Source organism: Coregonus lavaretus (genome assembly GCF_964263955.1).
Source record: "Coregonus lavaretus genome assembly, chromosome: 22".
In the NCBI taxonomy this organism is placed as follows: domain Eukaryota; kingdom Metazoa; phylum Chordata; class Actinopteri; order Salmoniformes; family Salmonidae; genus Coregonus; species Coregonus lavaretus.
This window is the reverse complement of record NC_140009.1, coordinates 18169464-18195519: the sequence shown is the minus strand read 5'-3', so window position 1 is coordinate 18195519 and position 26056 is coordinate 18169464. Positions and strand designations below refer to the sequence as shown.

General features: G+C 46.5%; 2 protein-coding genes across 3 annotated transcripts; one reads left to right on the top strand and one right to left on the bottom strand.

Annotated features, from left to right (window-relative positions):
• Window positions 1–1766: 1766 nt before the first annotated feature.
• On the bottom strand, window positions 1767–11841 carry LOC311150127 (SH3 and cysteine-rich domain-containing protein 3-like; the record flags this gene model as incomplete). Of its 2 annotated transcripts, none has more annotated exons than XM_084187425.1 (12): window positions 1767–1865; window positions 2858–2995; window positions 3120–3171; window positions 3298–3392; window positions 3516–3568; window positions 3939–4002; window positions 4151–4248; window positions 4334–4394; window positions 4521–4618; window positions 4732–4885; window positions 11493–11571; window positions 11825–11841. In XM_084187425.1, the coding sequence occupies 12 exons, from the start codon at window positions 11839–11841 to the stop codon at window positions 1767–1769; spliced, it is 1008 nt and encodes a 335-aa protein (XP_084043551.1). The 2 variants fall into 2 exon arrangements, with proteins under 2 accessions (XP_084043551.1, XP_084043552.1); XM_084187426.1 differs by having other exon boundaries at window positions 3516–3559.
• A 1552-nt stretch (window positions 11842–13393) lies between these two features.
• On the top strand, window positions 13394–24993 carry LOC311149542 (uncharacterized protein). The gene is made up of 14 exons (XM_084186720.1): window positions 13394–13568; window positions 14427–14635; window positions 14976–15084; window positions 15463–15602; window positions 15786–15888; window positions 15991–16159; window positions 18112–20274; window positions 20654–21594; window positions 21709–21826; window positions 22066–22211; window positions 22495–23175; window positions 23391–23443; window positions 23584–23650; window positions 23804–24993. The coding sequence occupies exons 3-14, from the start codon at window positions 15046–15048 to the stop codon at window positions 23873–23875; spliced, it is 4692 nt and encodes a 1563-aa protein (XP_084042846.1). The 5' UTR covers window positions 13394–13568; window positions 14427–14635; window positions 14976–15045; the 3' UTR covers window positions 23876–24993.
• Window positions 24994–26056: the final 1063 nt, after the last annotated feature.

Genomic DNA, 26056 nt, shown 5'->3' with positions numbered 1-26056 from the left:
ACGCACAGTGGGGATGTAGCAGAGATGTTAGCTGTACTACGCATGCATGTGAGTGTGTTGAACGCAGTGGCTCAGTAAAATGTAGACGTAACGCATTTGAATTGAGTTTTTTTTTTCCTTTTTGAGTTAATGACTTTTATTGACAACTATAAAATCCTTCTCCAGGCATACTTCGATTTAATAAAAATAAAGATTTAGGCTACTAAATATATAAATATGATAATAATGCCAAATGTTACCATTAGAAATGTGCGATCATTTTCATTTCAAGTTGATAAGACTGCGATCCGCTGACCTTACAGTTTGGGTGATATTGCTATATAAACCGAGGACTTATAATGAATTGAAGCTGATCAGAGCCGTTTCTTATGATCTGTAGTATACTCTGGTTTCTCTTCAGATCGTATAAATCGTTCGCCTTTTGTTAAAGGTTTTCGTGGAGAAGTACATTACGAGTATCAACTAATTTATTGATGGCCGATCTACCTATTCTTATTAATGAAAATGTTAGGTAGTTTGGTGAGAAGGAGTTATATGTATTCCAACCAGAGTTTTATACGGTATGTCTGCCTATTCAAATTGTCGCCATGCTTGCATTTAAATATGTAATAGTATGTAACATTATTATATATTAATATATTACATCATATTTAGAATAAATGTAAGACACTATTTAGAATCATTCCATATGACACTGCTAGCATTCAAACAGGATAATGAAGGCTTCATTGTCCCCATCACTGGATCAATACATGACGTAAATAGATTCCCTCTTTAGGTTGGACACAAAAGTCCTGAATCATGGTAGACACACAAATCAGTGAATGCAAAATACTGATACAAAAATAAAGGACTTTATTTCGAATTGTGAATTGATTTCATGTTTCCACAATGATCAGTCATCGAAGTTTACTATGATGGTATCACAGCGTTGTACAGCTTTTGAAAGGATGCATATCAAGAAAGACAATGAATGGGAAAAGCCTGCACTCCACTGTTAGTATTTCAATAGTAGATTATTAACAAATGACTGTAGCGTAATGTTACAATCTTGCACCAATGATAGGCCTACATTTGTCTGGCAAAAGCTTAAATAGTCTACTACATAAATACAACAAATACATAGCACACTGTTTTGCTAATGATGATAAAAGACTGACCCAAGCAAAACAAATTGCATCAAGGGGAAAATGAAGCAATAGTATTTCAGCTGACTATTTATAAAAAGGAACTACTACAATAGGAGTAAGCAATACATTAGACTCCAAGATAATTTAGTTTGCATAACAAAAATAATGTCAAAATCCTAGTTACTTAGTAGATACAGTTAGTAGTTACAGCCATTGGGTTTAGAAACTTTTTTTGGTTTCATGTTGCTGAAGATGTAGTTTCAGGTTGTCCAGTTTTGATCACATTAAAATGACACAAACATGTTAACTTTTTAAGTGTCCACACTCCTGGTCCTACATCACATGTTTCTGTCCAGCTCGGATTGCATGGACAGCTGACCCAGTTCACCAGGGTGGGTAGGCTGCAGTATTGAGTTACACTCAACACCCTTCCCCTCTAAGCCTTCACAGCCCTCAAACTGCTTACACATTCACCAGATCAGCTCTATAGGCCCCTACAGGTGGAAAATACAAGTGTTAGTGTAAATGTTGTGTAAGATGATCATGTGTTTAGGTCTTGGGTTCAGTGATATGTGGTTATGGTCCTGGTGACGGTGTGACTCCAGACCTGTGGTTGTGGTTGTGATCTGGTCAGGCTCAGATCTCCTGGAGCAGGTCGGCAGGGAAGAAACCCAGCTTGCGGCCGGTGCTGACCTTCAGGTAGCCATTCACCTCCTCTCCCTTCTTCACCACGATCTGCAACACAACACAAAGAGAATGGAGGACGGTGTTGTGGCCCCACAAAGGTACAGTAATTGTTGAAGATGACCAGACCAGTGGTGTAAAGTACTTAAGTAAAAAATACTTTAAATTACTACTAAAGTTTTTGGGGTATCTGTACTTTACTTTACTATTGATATTTTTGACAACTTCTACTTTTACTTCACTACATTCCTAAAGAAAATGATGTACTTTTTACTCCATGCATTTACCCTGACACCCAAAAGTACTTGTTACATTAATTTTGAATGCTTTGCATGACAGGAACATGGTCCAATTCATGCACTTATCAAGAGAACATCCCTGGTCATCCCTACTGCCTCTGATCTGGCGGACTCACTAAACACATTCTTTGTTTGTAAATTGTCTGAGTGTTGGAGTGTGCCCCTTGCTATCTGTAAATAAAAATAACAAGAAAATGGTGCCATCTCATTTGCTTAATATAAGGAATTTGAAATGATTTTACTTTTACGTTTACTTTTGATACTTAAGTATATTTTATCAATTATATTTACTTTGATACTTACGTTTATTTAAAACCAAATACTTTTAGACTTTTACTCAAGTAGTATTTTACAGGGTGACTTTCACTTTTACTTGAGTCATTTTCTATTAAGGTATCTTTACTTTTACTCAAGTATGAAAATTAGGTGCTTTTTCCACCACTGGACCAGACACACACATGCACAGTAGCAACTGTCATTACAGTCACTGTCCACATGCACACATCCATCCATACTGCTCATGATCATAAAGCAGCTGACATCAGTTTCCTATGCAAAGAAAAACTAAGAAACATATTATTTTCATAGACACAGACAGCTGACCTGGGTCAAATACTTGAGCTGGGCTTGATTCAGCGTGCCCAGTAATAGCTAAATAAAGCACACCTCAATTACACTACTTTCAAGTACTGTATGTGATAGTATTTGACCCAGGTCTGATACAGAGACACACCTGTTTCTTACCTGGTCTTTTTTCAGTGTTATCTGTCCCATCTCTCTGTTTCCCACGACAGAGCGCGTCACCTTGTACACCCTCTCTCCCGTTTTTATTCGAATGATGTAATTGGTGGGGAGGTAACCTGTCTTCTCCCCAATCTTCCCCTGAGAAATAAAAACAGCCCTTATTTACGATGGTGACAATAGAAAGTAGAGCTCATGATGAGTAGAGTCATTACTAGTTTTGATCATTGTCAGCTTGCATGACAATTTTTTCAGGAACACTTACCCTCCACCATTCCTCATTGGCATCATCAATTATAGTGATTCGATCACCAGGACTGAAAGACACAAAGGTTTGTATATTTGTATCAAATTGTATCAAATGTTTCACATTACCACAAGACTGAAATGTTGGACATAAAACATAATTCATACAATATAAGGAAATGTATTGGTTAACCCACTGGAAGTCAAGGTCGTCTTTCTCAATGGCCTTGAAGCGGTACAGAGCCAGGTAGTAATGTGACTGATTTCCAATGTTTCCCATCTCCTTCTTTTTCTGTAGCAAACATACACCGATGTTTATTTAACTACTAATTGTATTGATGTACCAGACAGGGTGTTATTATTGATATTTACATGGTTAGTGTATACATGATGTCAGGCAGTTACAGTCCCTTACCTTGTCATCTGCTTTGTCAGCCTTGTCTCCTTTCTTATCCCCCTCTGGCTTTCCTACAAGCACATCACACAGGGTCATTGTAGAGTTTCAATACAACAATGGTCAACTCCTCAACTTTAGAACCAGTATTACATTTATTCTATGTTGCTCCTTGACATTCAGTGTAAGATATTTCTTTTTTGAAATTGTACTGGATTAGTCTGGTAAAAGGTTGACATACATATATTGTTTAGCAACTGCTTGACAACCAACCACCTCTTATGCTTCGGTTCATTTGCCATTCACTTTGATGGGCTTCAATATCATAAATAAAACACATTGTTGTAAATAAATAAAATTTTATTTTTGTACAGTTGATGCAGTGGAACCATCACCTTGAATTATCACATGCTTCAATATGGATGCTTCATCCTCTTTCAATACCTTCTGCCTGCTCGTCTGCTTTGGGTTGTTGGGATTCCTCTTCCTCCATCATCATCATCATCATCTTGGAGGGGGAAAAATATGGTTAACATACTATTTATGATCCCTATGCAAATGGTTGTCAGTAAATGTAACCATTATCTGGACGACTTATCGTCATTAATTTCATCTTTTGGCTAATATGTGCCATGGACACAGAGTTCCACACTCACATTCTTCTTGTCCTCAGACCCCTTCTTGCGCTCCTTGTTTGCCATGACGACCCCAACCCGCAGGGTGTCAAACACAGGGTCGTTACGGTTGGAGTGGGCTGGACAGGAGGGAAGCAGCAGAGAGAGGACACATAGTAAAAAATAAGTTGAACACTTAGCTTGTTGAGATGGTTAGTGTCTTACCTGCATCTGGCTGGTCACTGCTGTACAGAGGGGAGCTGTAGGCCCGTCTGAAACCTGGGGGCTATAGGTGAGACAACAATATGAATATGTAGAATAATTGCTGTTTCTGGCAACTGCATGCAATGTCAACTTGATCATGTTCTGACATTATAATGACTATCTAAATGATGAATTGAAAATGTCTTACAATTTTGCCAAAGCACTTCTGATACTCAACATAGGACTGGCACGAGTGGTGGATGTTGGTCTTGCAGTTTTTGCACCGTAAAGCAAACTTGTTGTTGACTGAAAGGTTGAAAAAAGTCAACTATTAAGAAGCTAGTCAGTATTATTAAGCTTCAGCTTTACAAATACTATTAATAAATACAAGAGCCACTGTGGTCAATGTTAAAACTTACGGACTATCATACGAGCACAGACGTCACAGAACTTGGGTGTCTTGCAGTAGTGATCCTTGAACTTGTGTGGTTTGTCATTCACCAATATAACAACTGGCTCAGGCTCAGGCTCCTTCTCCTCCACTTCCACCTCCTCCTCATAAATAAAGTATACCTGCAGAGAGAGTGGCTATGTCTCAATACTTTTACTGGTAGACAGCTTTCCTTCCTTTCCCCACCCTAGTGACTACTGATTGGATTGGTATATATTGGATTGGATTGGTTATATTATATATTTCTTAATTCCATTCTTTTACTTTTAAATCAGTGTGTATGTCACGGTTCAGACAGACGACCAGAGGACCACAATTGCGTCACACCAGAAAGTTTATTAAAACTTAAGGGAAAAGGGAAGTAGGGAGTGAATGAAGGCTCCAGGGGTAACAGGGATCCCGTCCAATGTGCTGGGTCTGTGCCCCCCCCAGTGGCAGCGATGCGTCCTATGAAGCCGGTGGTGGGTGGTCCAGAAGTCCTGGGGGGGGGGAGACACAGACACAACAGGGCGGAATGAAACAAGGCAGCAGTACAGTTCAAGGGAAATCCAAAATACGTAGTAGCAAGGCAGAAGGCTGGTCAGAGTTACCGGGATTGAAGAGTAGTCAGGAGTCGTTATGGCAGAAGCAGGTCTGGATCTCCTGGGGCAGAAGAGTATCCAAAAATCAGGCAGGTCCGGGGTCACAAAACCAGGGTGAGCCAGAAGCGCGAGCAAACAGGTTCCGGGTGTGAGCTTTGCAGACGATCTGACACCGGAGAGCTGAAAGACAGGGCCTTAAATACTGGGAGAGGTAGTGGGTAATGCAGCGCAGCTGGCAGAGTAATTAGAGCAGAGCAGAGCAGGGACAGGTGGAGCTAGTTAGGCTGAGTAGAGAGAGTGGTGAGCAGAGTGGAAGAAAATTAAGGTGGTAACCCGGTGGAGTGAGAGGCTCATGACAGAACCCCCCCCCCAAGGGACGGCCCCAGAAGTCCCAAGAGCAACACCACGCCGGGCGGGAGGAGGGGAGCCGGAGGAGGGCTAGAACTCCTCCGAACGGTCCGAGTGAACGTCCTCATCCTCGGAGGAAGCCGGAGGGCCGTGGTCGGGAGATGGGACAGGTCCCGAGACAGGATCAGGCACAGGACAGGAAGCCGAGCGGGCAGGACGGTTAGGGACCCCTCTGGGGCGGCCCCTACGGATTGCAGGTTGATCAGGATGCCGTTGGTGGAAAGCGGTGATGAGAGTCCTATCCACAATCCGACTAGCTGGCACCCAGGTCCTTTCCTCAGGTCCATAGCCCTCCCAGTCAATGAGGTACTGGAGACCCCTACCCCTCCGTCTGGACCGAAGCAGGCGGCGGACGGTGTAAACCAGACCACCATCGACGAGCCGTGGAGGAGGAGGACAAGGCGCAGCAGGGACCAGCGGACTCTCATGGATGGGCTTAATCTTAGACACATGGAAAGTGGGGTGCACCCTCAGGGAATTAGGCAGTTGGAGCCGGACAGCAGTTGGGCTAATCACTCTTATGATAGGGAATGGGCCAATGAACCGAGGTGCCAGCTTCTGCGACTCCACCCTGAGTGGCAGGTTCTTCGATGACAACCACACCCTTTGACCAACATGGTAGGTGGGAGCAGGAATTCTCCGACGGTTGGCCCCGGTAGTGTAGCTGGCAACGGATCTGAGGAGTGTGGCTCGGGCTTGTGACCAGGTGCGGCGACATCGACGGGCAAAAGCAAGTGCAGATGGGCAAGTAACCTCCTCTTCCTGGCTGGCAAATAGAGGAGGCTGGTATCCATAAACACATTGGAAAGGGGACATACCGATGGCAGAGCAGGTCAGAGAATTGTGTGCGTACTCCACCCATGTCAATTGCTGCGACTAGGAGTGGGGGTTGCGTGAAGTCATGCATCGCAGTGCCTTCTCGAGCTCCTGATTAGCCCGCTCTGACTGCCCATTGGATTGGGGATGGAATCCGGAAGTCAGACTGACTGTGGCTCCCAGCAGGTGACAGAACTCCTTCCAAAAAGCGGAGGAGAATTGTGGACCACGGTCAGAAACTACATCCTTTGGCAGTCCGTGGATCCGGAAGACGTGTTCCAGGACCACCTGGGCGGTCTCCTTGGCGGTTGGGAGCTTGGGGAGGGGAATGAAGTGTGCCATCTTGCTGAAACGGTCAACTATGGTGAGAATAACGGTCATGCCACTTGAAGGGGGCAGCCCCGTGACAAAGTCAAGGGCGATGTGAGACCAGGGACGTCTGGGCACAGGCAGGGGCTGCAGCAATCCGGCTGGGGGCTGGCAGGACGACTTGTGTTGGTTGCAGATGGGGCAGGCTTGGACGAATTCCCGTACATCCTTTCTCAGAGAGGGCCACCAGAACCTCTGGGCGAGCAGGTTGTAAGTGCGGGTGGAGCCAGGGTGACAAGCTAGGCGGGAGTCATGTCCCCACTGAACGACCTGGGACCTCAGGTCTTCGGGGACAAAAAGGCGGTCAGCTGGGCAAGTGCTGGGACCTGGCTGGTTACGGAGAGCCTCCAGCACCTGTTCCTCAACAGCCCAGGTCAGAGCTGCAACGATGCAGGGACTTGGCAGAATCGACACAGGGTCCTTGGAGGGGGTGTCATCCTTCTGGAATTGACGGGAGAGGGCGTCTGGCTTGGTGTTGCGTGATCCAGGCCGGTATGACAGAGTGAAATTAAACCTGGTGAAGAACAGGGCCCAGCGGGACTGCCTGGAGTTCAACCGTTTGGCCGTGCGGATGTACTCCAAGTTCTTATGATCGGTCCAAACGAGAAATGGAATGGTGGACCCCTCCAGCCAGTGACGCCACTCCTCCAAGGCAAGCTTCACAGCCAGCAGCTCACGGTTCCCTATGTCGTAATTGCACTCAGAGGGGGACAACCGACGTGAGAAAAAGGCACAGGGATGGAGCTTCCTATCCTCCGCAGCCCACTGAGAAATCACAGCACCAACTCCCACATCCGAGGCGTCCACCTCCACAATTAATTGCCGGTCCACATCAGGCATCTGGAGGATGGGAGCGGAGGTGAACCTCACCTTGAGGGTACTGAAGGCTTTGTCGGCTGCTGGGGTCCAGGTGAAGGGTTGCTTGGTGCTGGTTAGAGCAGTGAGAGGGGCAGCAACGGTACTGTAGTTCCGGATAAACTTTCTATAGAAGTTAGCAAACCCCAGAAACTGTTGCAGCTTCTTTCTGTTCTCCGGAACTGGCCATGAAGTGACTGCTGATACTTTGGCAGGATCCATTTGGATACTTCCCTCTGCCACTATGTACCCCAGGAAGGCCACTGTCTTGACGTGAAACTCACATTTCTCTGCCTTGGCGTAGAGGGAATTCTCCAGAAGACGATGAAGGACTTGCTGGACATGGCGGGTGTGTTCAGACAGGTTTCTGGAGTAGATTAAGATGTCATCCAGGTAAACGAAGACAAACTTGTTTAACATGTCCCGCAGTACATCATTCACTAGAGCCTGGAACACAGCAGGAGCATTGGTGAGGCCAAAAGGCATAACCAGATACTCGTAGTGGCCTGTTGGTGTGTTGAATGCGGTTTTCCATTCATCTCCCTCCCGGATCCGCACTAGGTGGTAAGCGTTTCTGAGATCCAACTTGGTAAAAACAGTGGCTCCCTGGAGCAACTCAAAAGCAGAGGTGAGCAGAGGCAGAGGGTAACGGTTTTTCACTGTGATGTCGTTGAGTCCCCTGTAGTCGATGCAGGGGCGAAGAGATCCGTCCTTCTTCCCCACAAAGAAGAAGCCAGCACCAGCAGGAGATGAAGATGAACGGATTAATCCTGCGGACAGAGAGCCATTGATGTAGTCCTCCATGGACTTTCTTTCAGGAGCAGACAACGAATAAAGACGACCCTTTGGAGGGGCTGTTCCAGGGAGGAGGTCGATGGCACAGTCGTACGGTCGGTGAGGGGGCAGAGATGTGGCTCTTGCTTTGTTAAACACCTCTCTGAGACCATGGTAGCATTCTGGGACATTGGAGAGGTCAGGAGCGGAGTTAGTAGGTACTGGCCGAGGGGGTAGTGCGGCAGCAAGCAGGCAGGTTCGGTGGCAGTCCTCTCCCCACTCCCTGATCACCCCGGTCACCCAGTCGAGCTGAGGGTTGTGCCGGCGGAGCCATGGGTAACCCAGGATGAGGGGTTGGCCTGGAGAGGGGAGCAGGTGAAACTGGATAGTTTCTTGATGGTTTCCGGACAGACCCATCGAGACCGGGGCCGTGACATGAGTGACCGATCCGAGTAAGTGTCCGTCCAGTGCCCGGGCAGGAATAGGAGGTGTCAAACGGAGGTTCTCCAGTCCCAGTTGGCGTGCCAGCTTGATGTCCATTATGTTGGCTTCGGCGCCAGAATCCACCAGAGCAGCCAGGGTGTGAGTTGAGTCAGAGAGGCGGAGGTGAACTTGCAGCAGGGGTTTGCGGTCGGAGGACTGGATGGTCATTGAACTCAACCGGACTCCCCCTATGCCCGGTGAGCTTCGGCCCTTTAAAGGGCAGGTTACCACACGATGTCCATCACCTCCACAATAGAGGCAGAGGTTTGAGGTGAAGCGGCGCTGGCGCTCTGCAGGAGTGAGAGAGGCTCGCCCAATCTCCATAGGCTCAGACTGATCAAGCTGACCTGGGTGAGTGGCAGTAGATGACAGGAGCCCAGTCGGATCTCTCCGAATGCCGGTAGTAGGTGGACCTTGGCGCCCCCTCTCACGACGACGGGTCTGTATCCTTCTGTCGATCCTGACAGTCAGTGCGATGGCTTCATCAAGAGTGGAAGGCAGTTCATGGGAGACCAACTCGTCCTTGATATAGTCAGCCAAACTATGGAAGAACGCGTCCACCAACGATGGTGTGTTCCAAGAACTTCGTCTAGCCAGGGTTCGGAAGTCGATGGAATGGTCTGCGACTGTACGTCTGCCTTGTCGAATACTGAACAGTTCACGAGACGCCTCTGCGGTTGGTGAATCCAGGTCAAACACCTTCAGCATCTCCTCAGCAAACAGGTCGAAGGTTGCACATGCGGGGGTTTGACGTTCGAACTCTGCTGTTCCCCAGAGTCGAGCTCGGCCCGTCAGGTGAGTGATGGCATACCCAACTTTAGCCCCCTCCGTGGCGAAGGTCCTTGGCTGCAAGGAGAACTGAAGTCGGCAGCTAGTCAGGAATGGCCGGACCTGGGTTGAATCGCCGTTGAACCGCTCGGGGTTTCCAATCTTGGGTTCCGGAGCAGCGGCTGCAATGACCGGGGCAGGTAACTCGGGGGCAGGGCTGGTGGGCAGACTGGCTGGGGTAAGGTTGGTGAGGAGTTGAATGATCATGGCGAGTTGTTGTTGCTGCTGCTGGAACTGCTGCTCATGCTCATCGGTTTCCATGTCGGGGAAAGTGTGCGCTGAGTCCATAATGGTCAGATCGTACTGTCACGGTTCAGACAGACGACCAGAGGACCACAATTGCGTCACACCAGAAAGTTTATTAAAACTTAAGGGAAAAGGGAAGTAGGGAGTGAATGAAGGCTCCAGGGGTAACAGGGATCCCGTCCAATGTGCTGGGTCTGTGCCCCCCCCAGTGGCAGCGATGCGTCCTATGAAGCCGGTGGTGGGTGGTCCAGAAGTCCTGGGGGGGGGAGACACAGACACAACAGGGCGGAATGAAACAAGGCAGCAGTACAGTTCAAGGGAAATCCAAAATACGTAGTAGCAAGGCAGAAGGCTGGTCAGAGTTACCGGGATTGAAGAGTAGTCAGGAGTCGTTATGGCAGAAGCAGGTCTGGATCTCCTGGGGCAGAAGAGTATCCAAAAATCAGGCAGGTCCGGGGTCACAAAACCAGGGTGAGCCAGAAGCGCGAGCAAACAGGTTCCGGGTGTGAGCTTTGCAGACGATCTGACACCGGAGAGCTGAAAGACAGGGCCTTAAATACTGGGAGAGGTAGTGGGTAATGCAGCGCAGCTGGCAGAGTAATTAGAGCAGAGCAGAGCAGGGACAGGTGGAGCTAGTTAGGCTGAGTAGAGAGAGTGGTGAGCAGAGTGGAAGAAAATTAAGGTGGTAACCCGGTGGAGTGAGAGGCTCATGACAGTGTATTGTTGTGAATTGTTAAATATTACTGCACTGCTGGAGCTAAGAACACAAGTATTTCGCTACACCCGCAATAACATCTGCTAAATATGTATGTGACCAAGAAAATGTTTTTTGATTTGATTTGATTTAGCTAGAGGTAGAACATTTTTATTGAAATCCAAAGAATCAGTCTCATCAAAACAATGATTTCCTATAATTGAAAAGTCCACATGATCGTTATCTATAACATACAAAATGTTTTTGCATTAGTTAAGTAAATTAGTAAAGTTTTCATTTAACAAGTATTTAAACTATTATTTTACTTCTGGAGAGTACGTATAGAATAGTATAAAAGTAATCCTTCTACCCCCCCCCCCCCCCCCCCTCCCCCACACCCCCACTTGCTATCATAAGTTGAATGCACCAATTTGTAAGTCGCTCTGGATAAGAGCGTCTGCTAAATGACGTAAATGTAAATGTAAGTGGTAAATGAAAAAAGCTCTGTGGATTTAGCCCACAGTGTCACCTTTCTGCAGAATATAAATAGGGGAGCAGAGAGCCTCACATATTAAACTAATGAGGTTACTGTATTTTGACCATCCTAGTTGGCTGCTATTTTAAACTGTTTGAGGGATGGTGTTCCCAACAGCGGCAGATTGGCATGCTACTCACAGTATTGTCTTCCTCTTTCACAATATTTTCAGGAGCTGTGGGGTTATCGTGGATATCCACAGAATGTTTATCTTCCAGTCTAACACAGAGAACCAAACAGAGACCATTAAGCAACATCGACAAACAAAGATATCTGACATATATTTAAGAGCGGATATTGCAGTAGTATTGTAATGGTGGCTGAGCTTAAAATGTTCCCAAGTTTTACATGATTCTTTCAATTAATAATCTAATACTTAAAGCTTTCCCTCGTTGTTTTGTTTAGAACCAGGTAAAACTATTAAAAAGGACTATCCTATGTATTGAGTTCAGCGACACAAGAGCAGACTCACTGGTCATATTGGGCCATGGTGTAGTGTGGGAGCTCTCACCCTCGTCCTGCAGTGCTACCCACCTAAGACAGAATACAGTTTAGGGGAACAGAAACACTGGCTCTCCATTTGAATGGGACACGTGACACAATCATGTCCTCTCCCCTCGCATGTAGTAATGGGGGGAAGGGGGAGATGATTTACCCACACAAGCCTACACACACACACAAACTCTAAAATACACACGTCCACTCTACTATTTTGGGGCAGGGTAACTCAATCTCATCATGGCTAAATGTGGGTGCCTTGCCAGACTGGGCATGAGCTGAGAGATTCTGAAAAATTACGATGATATAAGACCAGAATCAGTCTTAGTGAGGATTTGACATTTCAGTCCCCTCTCAATGAAACTTAAAGAATTTGCTATATATCTAAATTATAACATGTATGATATCTATTTAGAAAAACACAAAGCTGAACAGATCACACATATACACAAAAAAAGGGGCATGCAATATAGTTACAATTTAGACATACTTATTCCTACTGGTTGCTAGTCCAGTCAATGAAGAAATTAAATCTGGTATGTGGATGTATGGAAAAGGCTTTCTTCACCAGTTTTGATTCAGAGTCATTCCTTTCATGTGTGATGAGCAACCTGTCACGACGGAGGCCTCCGAACCATTCCAACTCTTGATTGATATTTCCCTTTTCAGCTATTCTTTGTGCAGGTAATTTCCAAAGAGTGATCCAATAGTTAGTGGTTAGAGCAGAGGGGTGAGTGAGTGAGGGACTGTAAAGGCAGGAAACAGTTTGAGTGAGTGAGACAGCTGGGTAACTTTCAGGGCACCGATGACGAGGGTAAATCCAATACTAATACCCATTCCTTGGCCCTGCAGATCGGTCATGGCTAGAAGGGATCCAGCTTTTGTCTAACTAAAATGGAGAAAAAAAAATTCAACTTCTGATGTTAATTTGACAAAAGCTGAATCCCTTCTAGCCATGACCCTGCAGACCCCTGTCACAACCTGAGAGGACAGGTCAAGACACACACAGCCTACTGTTGGCTTACTGTACAAACTGCAGGCATAATCAGTATTGTTATGACAACAATAATTATATTTCTTTGGAAAATACTGACAAAGGAATGGAATGGAAATAGGCTATATTTATCTTTATTGTACTGCCAGGCATTTACAATACACAGTGAACACCACATATACCATCTCATATAAAACCCTTAGCGGTTAAAATCCTTATTAAAAATTTAATAACATTTTAAACATAAAGAAAAACTTGTAGTTTATATATAAGGAGAGGATCAACATAATATATTAAGAAAAAGTACAGTATTATATTATGGAAGACTGATGGTAGTGGAGGTAGCTAATCCATGGATAAAAACAAGATATTCTACAAAGGCCTATTTTTTTGCCCCAGCCCAGTTGAAGAACAGAGAACCATGGCCAGTTTATTCTTCATCTGGGGGGTCGCGTCGGCTACCACTACAAAGGTCCGGTTGCATTGTGGGTACAATAGTCCCTCACCGCCCCAGTGCGCATGCTCCATAGAAAACTCCATTATTTTTTTGCACGGAATCTGCAAGAAAAATACTAACTGTGAAATAGAGATTAAAAGGTGCATCGGATGAGCTCCATTTTTGCTGAACATACACCGGCTTGATCGAACAGTGTCTGGAGATAACGACTGAATCATTTGGCGACACGATCGGACATCCTTGGGTCTTGGGACACTCCAGAATCAAGTAAATTTCTGTCAATGCTAGCTAGCCATCTAGCCTAGCCCCGAGATCATAGGCGCAGTAAAATGAAGCATTATTGCCCTTTGTTTTTAACCAGACGGGCAGATGCAGCTAGACAGACATAGAGTTGATTGATGGCGCAAATAATTTGCATTGGAGGGTTGATCACTATATTTGCTGTCTAGATAAGGTTAACCTCCAAAACAATTTAGCATTAGTAAGCCAGCTAGCTAACTCTGGGGTTCTCCCGCGAGCTTACAGGAGAAGACTCCAAAAACTTCGCGACCTTGTTTGAGAACAGAATGGTAGAATACATTTCGCACAATTGCTCGTTAGCTAGCTAACTAGCATGCATGACATCATTGATAAACACATTTTCCCCAAGTTCTCATTATTGAAATGTTGCTATTTTGCAAGGTGTGTCTGTCAAGCTGTTACGACACTTCAGACTGCAACATTAGCTAACTAGTTGGATAAAGCTAGCCTAACTAGCTATGTAGGACCATCATTGCTGTGACTGTGATTTATGTACTTTGTGTGCCACTTCTGTAACGGCTATATTATGCATGTGGGCTAGATAACTATTATCAAGTTACAACTGCTGATTCTCTTTTAATTTCAACATCCAGCTGCACACACCACCAGTCTCATGTAGCTCGCTAACTATCTAGGTAGCTATTTGATAATACGTCACTTAATTGAAATAAATACCACTAGGCCTATCCTAATATGCATCCCCTTCCTCGTATGCTTGTGTGGGGTTATTGTAGCAATCAGAATCGAGAGATGTATTTTGTTCAGCATTTTCACTTATTATTTTAGGGCTAACTAACGTTAGGTCTATCTCAATCTTCTTTGCAGACAAACTGTGGCCCTAGTGTCAGCTGCAGAGTTTTGGAGGAGGTGACCTCTGAAGCAGGGTCAGAAGACTTAACGTTAGTTCTTGGAGAGTTCTGCAAGGCGTTGGAGGGTGGTTGGCAGAGTCTGTGTGTGCTTTTCCCCTAACACCATGGCCTTCAAACGGTGGATACCATAGCCAATAATATATTTGGCTTTTCAAAGATGACAAGGTATGCTTGAAAACATGATATCCTTCCTCACTCATCAGGCTAGCCCAATAACGGACTAAAAGAGCCTAACGTTACTCCTTATAGTCCAAGGACCGTACATGTTCTGTTTAAAGGCGAATTGACTCTGGCAGCCAAAACAGCAAAATGTTCCATCTAAACGTGAATCAATTCTCAGTTGCAGTACGGTTCTAGAAACATAATGCCCTCTACTTTCATATCACATCAAAATAATTTCACAAATGCAAAATATACACTTACTGTACACTGTTTTAACACTGTTGCAGCCAACAGTATTTTTCAGTGACAACAAGTTTTTGGCGTCCATCTTCCATTTACACAGGTGTTCGGAGACGCAGATAGCTAATTAGCACAGTTGGTCGACTCTGTTTTCCGTAAACAGACGCTGTAACATGGAAATATGGCAGTGTGGGAACCCCAACCCTATAAAGGTGTGTAGTAATTTTAACCTTATTTTTTTTTTTTTATATAATAATGATTTCTAACTGATATGAAAGATAAGTTATGTTTTCAAAACCGTACCGCAATTGATGCGTGTTAACGTTTAGCGCAAGCGTTGGGGTTCTTAAAAAAATAACCTGGCCAGAAGATACTATCCTCAATAGGCGCTAAAGGTAGTTAGCGTCTATGAATGGGCTATCAGGCATGCTTTATGTTAGAGACTTTATATTTGTTTCTACGAGTTGGAACTCTGGTTGTGTTTTTGGTGGGAAAACATTGATGTCAGAATCTCAGTACAGTGGTCGTAATAGTAGTTAATCAAAGCATATATTAATTCTACATTTGTTCCCGCATCTTCTATCCCAAAGGTGCTGCAAGGCAGTTTTTACAAAATGATGGGAGGCAGTGAGAGTGGCAGTGGAGACAAGGATGGAGTCCACACTGTGGCAATACAAGTCCCCATTGGCTGGCAGAGGAGAGCAAAGGATGGGCTTGTGGTGTATGTCAGGTAAGCAAGTTCAGTAACACAGACGGGTATAATACTTTTTATACTTGTGTTATGAGCATATAAGAGCCATTATCATGTTGTTTTCATTTCCCAAAAGCTGGTCTGGAGCAGGGAATTGTAAAATATATTTTATTTCCCCTTTATTTAATCACTAATCTCCTGCATCCCTGTCCATTCCTGCAGTCCAAGTGGCGCAGTCCTGTCTTCACTGGAGGAGGTTAAGTCATATCTGTTGACCGATGGCACATGCAAGTGTGGCCTGGAGTGTCCGCTGGTCATCCACAAGGTATAGTAGACCTAACTCCTCCCTCTACATCTCACTTTTATCGTCTCACATCCGGTTTTGACTGGGGTTTGCTGAATGTATGTCCCTTTATTGTCTCTGCAGGTGTTTAACTTTAGCCTAGGGGTCAAAGTTCAGCAGCACAGCCAGCCGGTGGGGAAGGCAGAGCAGGACATGACAAAGCTCTGTAACCATCGGCGGAAAGTGGTTGCTATGGCAGCGCTCTGTCGCAGTATGCAGGCTTCACAGCTGCCCAATGTTGCCCGTCACACAGGTAAATACAGTGCCTTCAGAAAGTATTCACACCCCTTGACTTTGTCCACATTTTGTTGTTACAAAATGCGATTATAATGGATTTAATTGCCATTTTTTGTCAATGATCTACACAAAATACTTTAATGTCAAAGTGGAAGAAAAATTCTAACATTTGTATAAACATTTTTTTATATTAACAATAAAACACTCATATCTTGATTAGATAAGTATTCAACCCCCTGAGTCAATACATCACCTTTGGCAGCGATTACAGCTGTGAGTCTTTCTGGGTAAGTCTCTAAGAGCTTTGCACACCTGGATTGTACAACATTTGCACTTTTTTTTTTATTCTTCAACCTCTGTCAAGATGATTGTTGATCATTGCTAGACAGCCATTTTCAAGTCTTGCCATATATTTTCAAGCCGATTTTTAAGTCAACACTGTAACTAGGCCACTCAGGAACATTCAATGTCGTCTTGTTAAGCAACTCCAGTGTATATTTGGCCTTGTGTTCTAGGTTATTGTCCTGCTGAAAGGTGAATTTGTCTCCCAGTGTCTGTTGGAAAGCAGACTGAACCAGGTTTTCCTCTAGGATTTGACCTGTGCTTTGCTCTATTCTGTTTCTTTTTATTGCAAACATGATGCATGTTTTGGAATATGTGTGTTCTGTACAGGCTCCCTTTTCACTCTGTCAATTAGGTTAGTATTGTGGAGTAGCTACAGTGTTGTTGATCCTCAGTTTTCTCCTATCACAGCCATTCAACTCTGTAACTGCTTTAAAGGCACCATTGGCCTCATGGTGAAATCCCTGAGCGGTTTCCTTCCTCTCTGGCAACTGAGTTAGGAAGGACACCTGTATCTTTGTAGTGACTTGGTGTATTGATACACCATCCAAAGTGTAATTAATAACTTCACCATGCTCAAAGGGATATTCAATGTCTGCTTTATTTGTATTTTTACCCATTTACCAATAGGTGCCCTTCTTTGGAAGTTATTGGAAATCCTCCCTGGTCTTTGTGGTTGAATCTGTGTTTGAAATTCACTGCTCGACTGAGGGACCTTACAGATAATTGTATGTGTGGGGTACAGAGATGAGGTAGTCATTAAAAAATCATGTTAAACACTATTATTGCACCGAGTCCATGCAACTTATTATGTGACTTGTTAAGCAAATGTTTACTCCTGAATTTATTTAGGCTTGCCATAACAAAGGGGTTGAATACATTTTCACTTATTGAAACATTTAGAAAAACATAATTTCACTTTGACATTATGGGGTATAATTTAATCCATTTTACATTTGGTTTGTAACACAACAAAATGTGGAAAAAGTCAAGTGGTGTGAATACTTTCTGAAGGCACTGTATCAGCGCAAAAACCCCAGAATAGATCTAATGTAACAGAAATGAAGTACTTTCAGGATCATTAAACAGCTATTGATGGTTAGTTACCAATTTTTTACCATTGTGCTATTCAAATATTGCTCTCAGAAATGTAAATAATCATGTTGGTTAGGGCTGTGACGATTATGGAATTTTGGATAACAATGAATTGTCACGCAAATTGCCATGGTTATTGTCATAATTGCCATTTTAGGTGAAAAATGTTTTGAGCTTATAATGTATCATAATACTGCATCTTTGAAAATTAGCTACGACATACCTAATGAATACAACACAGCTTTGGTGACACCCGTCTCAAAAACAAATTGTTTTGACCGCTTGGAACTTTTGGAAAGGAAGCTTCTCCTGACCATGCTGTTTTTTTCCGTAAAATGATTAGGCTACCAACTTCATGTGAAAATTAAAACTGCTATTGGGTAAACTATATATACTTGAAAATAAAGTTGAATCTCACCCCCTACTAAAATGAATGTATTAAGAGGATTATGGTTATTGTCCATAATTGTCGGCTACACAATTATACAGTTATTGTGCCAGCCCTAATGTAGATTTTTGTTGTTGTTTCAGAGGTTACCAGTGGCATTGTGGAGAACAGAGATCCTAAGAGGATGAGAGTGGACAGGGAAGAAAAAGAATGTGGCACTTACACCTCCAAACACCATCTAGTCCAATCCAGGCCCAACACTAACCTCCACCCCAACTCTTGTGGCAGTCCTAAAAATTCTCCCCAACTTGTGTATTCTTACAATGGTTCCTCACCCCTCTCACACAATAGCACTAACTCTTATCACTCTCCTGAGATTCTGAGGAGACTGCCACCTCCTCTCAATCTCCCCCCCAACACCTCTCCATTCTCCAGCTACGGGGCACCTCAGAGGTCCCCACGCACACCAACGCCTCAGAACCTCAGTCAGGGTCAGAGGGCACCACAGACTCCAGAAGCCCCCAGATCTCCTCATATGGGGCCCCTCTCTCCCCCTCCTCCCTCCTCCCCTGGGACACTGGGGAGGGGAGGGCAGAGTCATCAACATGGTATCATTGTTGGGTCTCCCCTGTCCCCCTCGTTTTCTCCCTCTCCCTCTGTGAGTATGAACTGCCCCTCTCCCCGCCAGCGCTCACGCCACCCCTCCGCCTCTTCCTCTCACTCTGAGCAGGGGGTGGGAGGGGTGGTGCTTGGCAGCTATCCCCCCAAAAGGATATCCTCTTCCTCCCCACACTCTCCTATACCAGGCGGGTCCCCTAACCTCCATTTCTCCAAATACAAGCTTGAGGACATCCTAGAGCAGTTTAAGAACTCAGGCAACAGTAGCACTAATAACCACATCCTTCACCCAAACTCACTGAGCAACCAGAACAATCCTCAGATCCTCTCTCTAGCGCTTGAAACGGTTGGGAAGCCTACAAAGGCACCTGCTTCTGCCTCAGGCATGGAGATCAGTGCTGGTCCTTCTGGTTTGCCTCTTGGACAGTTCTTGAACCACCAGAAGCAACCACACCCAGCTTCTTTTCCTGCAAGTAGCCTCCTTTCGGCAGCAGCCAAGGCCCAGCTGGCCAGCCAGATGACCCACAACCAGAGCTCCAATTCGCGCAGCATCCTCAGCTCTGCCCTCTCTTTGGAGGTCTCGAGGGAGTCTCAGCAGTCGAAGGTAACAAACAGCACTTTACACAACAGCCATCCCTCAATCGCTAGGCCCCTCCCTGCAGCCTCCCCCCTGCTTCCCCACCCCTGCGCCCCCCTCTCCCAGCCCCTAGCCTCCAGTCCCCTTCACATCTCCCGTACGGACCGGACATCCCACAGGAAGCGGCAGCGGCGTTCGCCCACAGTGTTCAGCATGCTGAAGGAGTCCCAGATGAGCGGTCCCAGAATCCCCAGCAATGTGCTCAACCTTTCCTCATTGCACTCTCAACCCTCCTCTACCTCAGCCTCGCCCTACCCCGCTATGTTAGAGAACCACCTACAGGCCCTAAGGCTCTCAGTCCGGCACTCTGGCACACTCGCAGGGCCCCAGAAGCATCCTGATGGCGCCCTGGACTTCACTACAATCATGGCAGGTCAACCGGATCCCCCGACACAGCCTCTCTCCGCACTGCTTCACCTGCTCAGTGTGCAGAACGCTCAAGCCGCTGGAGTCCAGCCCGGCTCTGGACACGGTACAGGAGGCATGAGGCAGAGCCCCAGGCAGTCTCCCTCTCCCTCCCATTTAAACATCAGACCATTCCCCATGCAGTCCCCCTCTCATCACAGTACCACGCAAGGCCCGTCACAGCCTCTCTCTCCCTCTCAGTCAAAGTCCAGGCGAGAAAATGCACAGTCTCCGTCTCGACCACATACGAGGACCAGTCCCAAACAGAGACTGTCTCCCTCCATGGCCCCGTCCAACGCTCAGTCAGCACACTATCGCAGTAGCCCCTCGCCCACCCCACACACCCCTGATAGGCTATGGCAGGCCCAAAACCAACCTATGGACGCCACCACCATCCAGTCACCCATGGGCCAGGCCTTGCCTGAAGTCAGTGAATCAATGGAGATGGAGAGCATGTCAACACTAGGCCCTGGTCTCAACAGCACCCCCACCTCCAACCATAGCAGCAGCGTCACCAGCTACAGTAGCACCACCTCCCCCAGACCCCTGGATCTCAGTAACCACATGCTGGCACTGCTAGCAGCCTCTTCCACCACACCTCTGGGGGAGGGGGGCCTGGACAGAACCACCGGCAACAACACTGCAGGTGAGGATGAGCCTTTTATAATGTCTCTAACTAGGTGAAATCATGGAATATAATATGTTGTATTGTCACATACACCGGATAGGTGCAGTGAAATGTGTTGTTTTACAGGGTCAGCAATAGTAGTACCGCGCCCATGGAGAAAATTAGGTTAAGTGCCTTGCTCAAGGGCACATCAACAGATTTTACACCTTGTTGTCTCGGGTATTCAAACCAGTGACCTTTCAGTTACTGGCCCAACGCTCTAACTGTTAGGCTACCTGCAGCCCTAGGAAAATACATAGATTTTTCATTAGATGTGTTAATAGTTGTTGAGTACTGTGCGTTTAAAAAAAGAACTTTCCTCATTCCGTTAATCCTGGTTCTCTCTAATCCTCTCTAGGGGTGCAAGAGCCTCAGAGTGTTGATCATCAGGGCCCCACAGTGACCAAACCCCCAGGAGGCTGTAGTCCCGGCCCCTGCAACCCCCCGGCCCTGGGGGACTCCACTGGCTCCTTACCCCTTGCTGAAGCCTTCCCCTTCATGAGCCAGGAGCAGCTCCTCCAGCTTCTGTCGGCCACGGCCGGCCTGCCCTCCCTCCTGGACCCCACCATCCTGGGCTCTCTGCCCCTGGGCCTGTGGATTGGCGGTCAGCAGGGTCACCTCCCCATCTCCAACACCCTTCAGCAAAACCATCAATTGCCCGATCAACAATCAGAACAACAACTACTGTTACAGCATGAACAACACCAAGAGCAACAACAGAAACAACAACAACAGACTGCCCATCTGAACCACAACTTTCCATTTAGCTTATTCCCCTGTCTAATGGGAGGTCAGGGAGAGCTGCCTCTGAATCTCCTGGGCCTGTTGAACCCATTACTACCCCCCTCTGCCTCCCCTACCCCAGGCCAGGAGTGTGATCTGGGGATGGGGGAGAAACTGGGCCTCCAGGCTCTCCTCATGGCCTCCCTGCTACTAGGCCAGCAGCAGGCTGCAATGTTGCCCCTGTCTGGGCTTGGCCAGCTGAGCCTGGACCTCCCCTTCCGGCAGCAGCAGCACATCCCAGCCCTGTTGGATGGTTTGACTCTGGATAAAGGGTCTGGACTCCTGGACCCGTCGTCCCTCCCTGGCCCCGGGCTCCTTGAGGCCCTCCAGGGCCTGTTTCCCCCAGCCGAGGGGCCCCTCCAGGCCCTGCAGTCGCTCCTGCTCTCTGCCCCCCTGCCTCCCCCAGCCTTCCTCTCCCTCAGCCCTGATCTGCTAACCGCTGCCCTGGGCTCTACTGGCCTCCCGCCTGCCCCTCAGCTCCCCCCAACACAGCAACCCCAACAACCCCCACCTCCGGTAGGTTCTCTCCCTGAGCCTGGTCCTCCTACCCTGTAGTTTCCCCTTGTCAAAGAGTTAATACTTTCTGTATTAGAGATGTCAGTCTGATGTTTTGATCCTGTCTAAATCCAGGTGTCAGCTTCAGGCCCTGATGGGGTGATGGACACCCTAATCCCCCTGTCTGTCCAGGGAAAGGACAACCCTGTCCTCCACCAGTTACTGCCCACTCTCCTCAACCCAGGGGTTCTAGGTTAGTCACAGCAACATTCATTTACACTGCTATAAATATCAAGGTTTTGTTGCCTATTACACATGTGGAATCATAGTTAGTATTTTCTGTTACATTTCACTCTATGAATAGTGAATTATTTACAAACTTGGGGAACATCTACAACAAAGCTATATCTTGTACATTACCCACATATTGCTTAGAATGTAACTTTATCCCATTCACAAACTGTTTTGATGATGAACCATGTGTCTTTGTAGGAGACCTGTCTGCTCTGACCAGCCTCCACAGTCTTCTGGGGCTAGGTGCAGGCCCTCTCTTCCTGCCCCCCGTACAGGCCTCTGCCATGGGCATGCCTTTGCTCCAGGGCCCTGATGGGGCCATCAACCTCCTCAACAACATCCAGGTACTTGTTGTATTCCACTTTTTTTTTTTTTTTTTCATAGTGGGGCAGTCCCACTCCTTTTGTTATTTTTTTGCTTTATTGAAGGGAGAGTAAAATGTTGGAAAGGCCGGGGGAGGGAGGGGGACTAAAATGGCAGTGGGACGGATTCGAACCAATGCCTACTCTGGCATACATGTGTGCCGGGGTCAGAGGCTGTAACCGTTGGACCAAGCAAGCCACTGTATTCCACTCCTGACACAAGCCTTGTCCTGTGATTTGAAATGTCTGTATCTTCCTTCTTCAGCTCAACATGGCACCGCCCTCAGAGGGAGAAAAGCCAATCTCCTTACAGGAAACAGACAGTTCCGCCCCTCTGGAGGATATTCTAGCCAATCGGCTTACCCCAGAGACTGTGCCCAGCCCCTGTCCCGCCCCGGCCCTCGTGTCCCAGCGTGGAGAGGGCTCCGTGGGGAGCGTCCTGGACCCCTATGCCTCCTTCATGGACACTATCTACACCTCCTTCCTCCAGGTCAGTGCTAAAGAGCAGGAAGCAGTTCAGTCTGGGGCGGATGCCTTCTGTGCCTTACCGCCCTCCTATCCTGGGGAGCGCCGTGCCTCCTCCGCTCCCCTCCCTCAGGCCAGTGCCCCCTTCTCCCTGAGCCCCCGGCAGGCCTGCACCCTGAGGAACCCAGACCTGTCCCGGCTCAATATGGAGGCGGCTCACTCCCCGGCTCAGGGTACCCCCAAACCCAGCGACGATGGCTCCACCACACCCCCGCAGAGCAAGTCGGAGTTCCCAGAGGGTCACACTAACCCTCCTCTGCCTCCCATCTACCTGGAGGAAGCCAAGACAGACTCGTACAGCCAGGCTGTGTCAAATCGGCAGGGGGACAGACCCCAGGCAGGGGGGTACCAGAGTCCCAGAGACGGGGGCAGCCACCCTAAGGAGGAGACAGGGGGTCTGCAGCACGCGGAGCAGGGCAGGGTGAGTCTGGCTGCTGTTTCCTTTAGTTGGTTGTCCTGATTTAAACACAGTCATAAAGGATCCCTAAAACCTTCCTCCAAGCCCTAAGGATGTATTTTTTAAAAACTACTGCATGGCTAAAAATGCAAATCCGCCACAATATTGCGTATTACATTACAAGCAGTGAAAGATGTAATTTGTGCCTTATTGATTTCAGTGCCCTTTTTCCCTTTCAGAACCAAACTGCACAAATGGGGGGAGCCAGAAGAGGCAGGAAGAGGAAACAAACGTGAGCTAGTTTTGGCACCGATTTACCATTCTGCCCATCTTCTCGATGGCACTTATAACACTGCCACTTTTCCTTAGAACAATTAAATGTAATACCAGTGTAAATATACTGATATTACTGTGTGTGTGTGTGTTTTTCAGGCTACAGAATGTGCTAGAGGACTTCAGAGAACTGGATGCTCCTGCCCTAGAGGAACCTAAACCCACGGTAAAACACTAGACCACCCAACAACCCTTAACTTCATTGGACGTATTATATCAGTGCGTGTTGCGTCATCTCAGTTTCTAACAGCAGTGCAATTTGTCCCTTAGTGTCTGCCGTCCAGACTGCTAATGATGATGTGTTGTGTGTCTGTTGTAGGTGGTGCTGCTGAAGCCTGAGAGGTCGGTCCGGGGCAGGAGGCGGCGGGGAGCCAGGTCCCAGAGACAGTGACAGTGACTGGAGCAGGTTCATCCAACTGTTTCCAGGACTTCCCCAACCCCACCCCCCCATCACTGCTTTATATTGTCCAAGTTCCCCACTCTGTTTGTCAACTGCACTAATATAATGTCATGCCAACCTCTTACCTATTGAATGGGAGTGATCTAGATGAAAAAAATGAAAAAGAGTTATGTGGATGCTTTCACTTAGGTCCTCTCTTATGTATGTGTGGTTGCTTGACGTTGTGATTGGTTGAGATCCGTTATGATGTAAGTGTTAGAATTATGTCTACAAAAGACTGTACTGTTTCTCAGTGTGTTTACTGTGAGTCAGGATAAGAGTATCTATTTAAATGACCTACATTTGCGCTCTGTTTGAGATTGTATGATGTCTGTGTGCGTGTGGTTTGTGTACAAGGTAGAAGTTGCCCCTGACCACAGATCTAGAATCACATTTCCTAGGCGGAGCGAGTGTTTTTATCAAGAAGCAGATGAGTTAGCCAGCGACGTGTCCTGCCTAAATAATCTGAAGTCACATTTTCAAATTTATAAAGATAGATGTGAAATTGGCATGACTTGACACTTCCAACAATCCAGATTCAAGATGAGCTTTCTTATAGAACCAGCTCTATCTGGTGGTCATGCTTTGTGATACACCCCTCTGTATGTTCTCTGTGGGATGTTTAGTAAATGATGCACATTTCAATTAGGTCCTTTCACAGGGGAATGGCTGATGGAAAAAGTGTGAGATATGTGTGGGTTTTTAACTCAGTGTATTTTTTGGTGGAATATAGTTGTATACTTTCTCTCATTGTTCTTCAGATGGCTGTGCTCTACACTTTTACAGCCCGGTAATGCTGGCATATCTTACTTATTTAAATGAAATGAAAAGAAGCAGATTATGCAATTTCTACACTTGGAGATGTGTAAATATGTACAGTTAATGTGTTTTATTTTGATTTTATATTGTTAGAGACAACAATGAATTGTGAATTTTCGGGGAATTGTAATTAAGTATTTTCTCATTCTACCCTTGCTTTCAATACTTATGTTAAAAGAAGATTAAATTGTTGACTGTAGCATTCTTTTTATATGGGAGTCTTTTTTTATTTAATATTAAACTATTTACAGAAAGTGTGCCTCCTTGTTTGTTGATGTTGGCAGCCTAAATCTACTCAATTGTATCTAGCCAGTAACCACCCTCTTATTTGCAAAATCATACTTGTTGCATCAGACAGTAGAAAAGGCCAGGAGCCCAAACTCAGCTTTTGATCAATACATTGAATTCCTTCCCATTGGGGATGTGGTGAGCCTTACATTCTAGGGAAGAATGCCTTCCTAGGGGAGAGAAGAAACAAATCAATTTTTATTTGCCACATGCGCCGAATACAACCGGTATAGACATTACAGTGAAATGCTTACTTACAAGCCCTTAACCAACAATGCATAAAAAAAAAATATATATTTTAATAGTGTTAAGTAAAACAAATTAAAGCAAATAAGGTGGCGCAATCAACATCTGACTCATCTCCGCAAACCATGGAGCCCCTGGGCGATCGGGGGCTATCAATATTATTGACAGCCCTCCTGATCTCACCCTGGCTAACAGTGGGAGAATGCAGGACAGCAGAGGGAATGCATACAGAAGAACTCTAGGCCACGGGTGGTGCGCAAATGCGTCTCTTCCCAGTGGCGGTTTGTCCTGTTCCCTCAGAGAGAACCATAGGGGACATTGCGTGTTCACACAGTTCGGCTCTCCCGAACTGTTCCCAAATTTTGAGAACAATGTCCGGATGCAGACACCACTCGTCGTCTCGAGGGCCCCCTCGCGACATGAGGTCTGCTCCTACGTTCAAGTAGCCCGGAATGTGTGCTGCTCTCAATGAGCGAAGGTGCTCGTGAGCCCACAGCCACAATTCCTCTGCGGCCCGGTGGAGAGCAGGAGACCTGACTCCTCCCTGGCGATTTATGTGAGCTACTGTGGTCCGGTTGTCTGACCAGACCAGCACATTGCGACCCCGAAGGGTAGACGCGAAGTGGGTCAGAACTAGTCGAACCGTTTCCAACTCCAAGAGGTTGATGTGGCGACTCGAAAGAGGCCACACACCTCCTATCGCTTGGGTCTGACATGTCCCTCCCTATCCAGTCAGAGAGGCATCTGTATACACTGGAATGTAGGAGGACACTTTGCCTA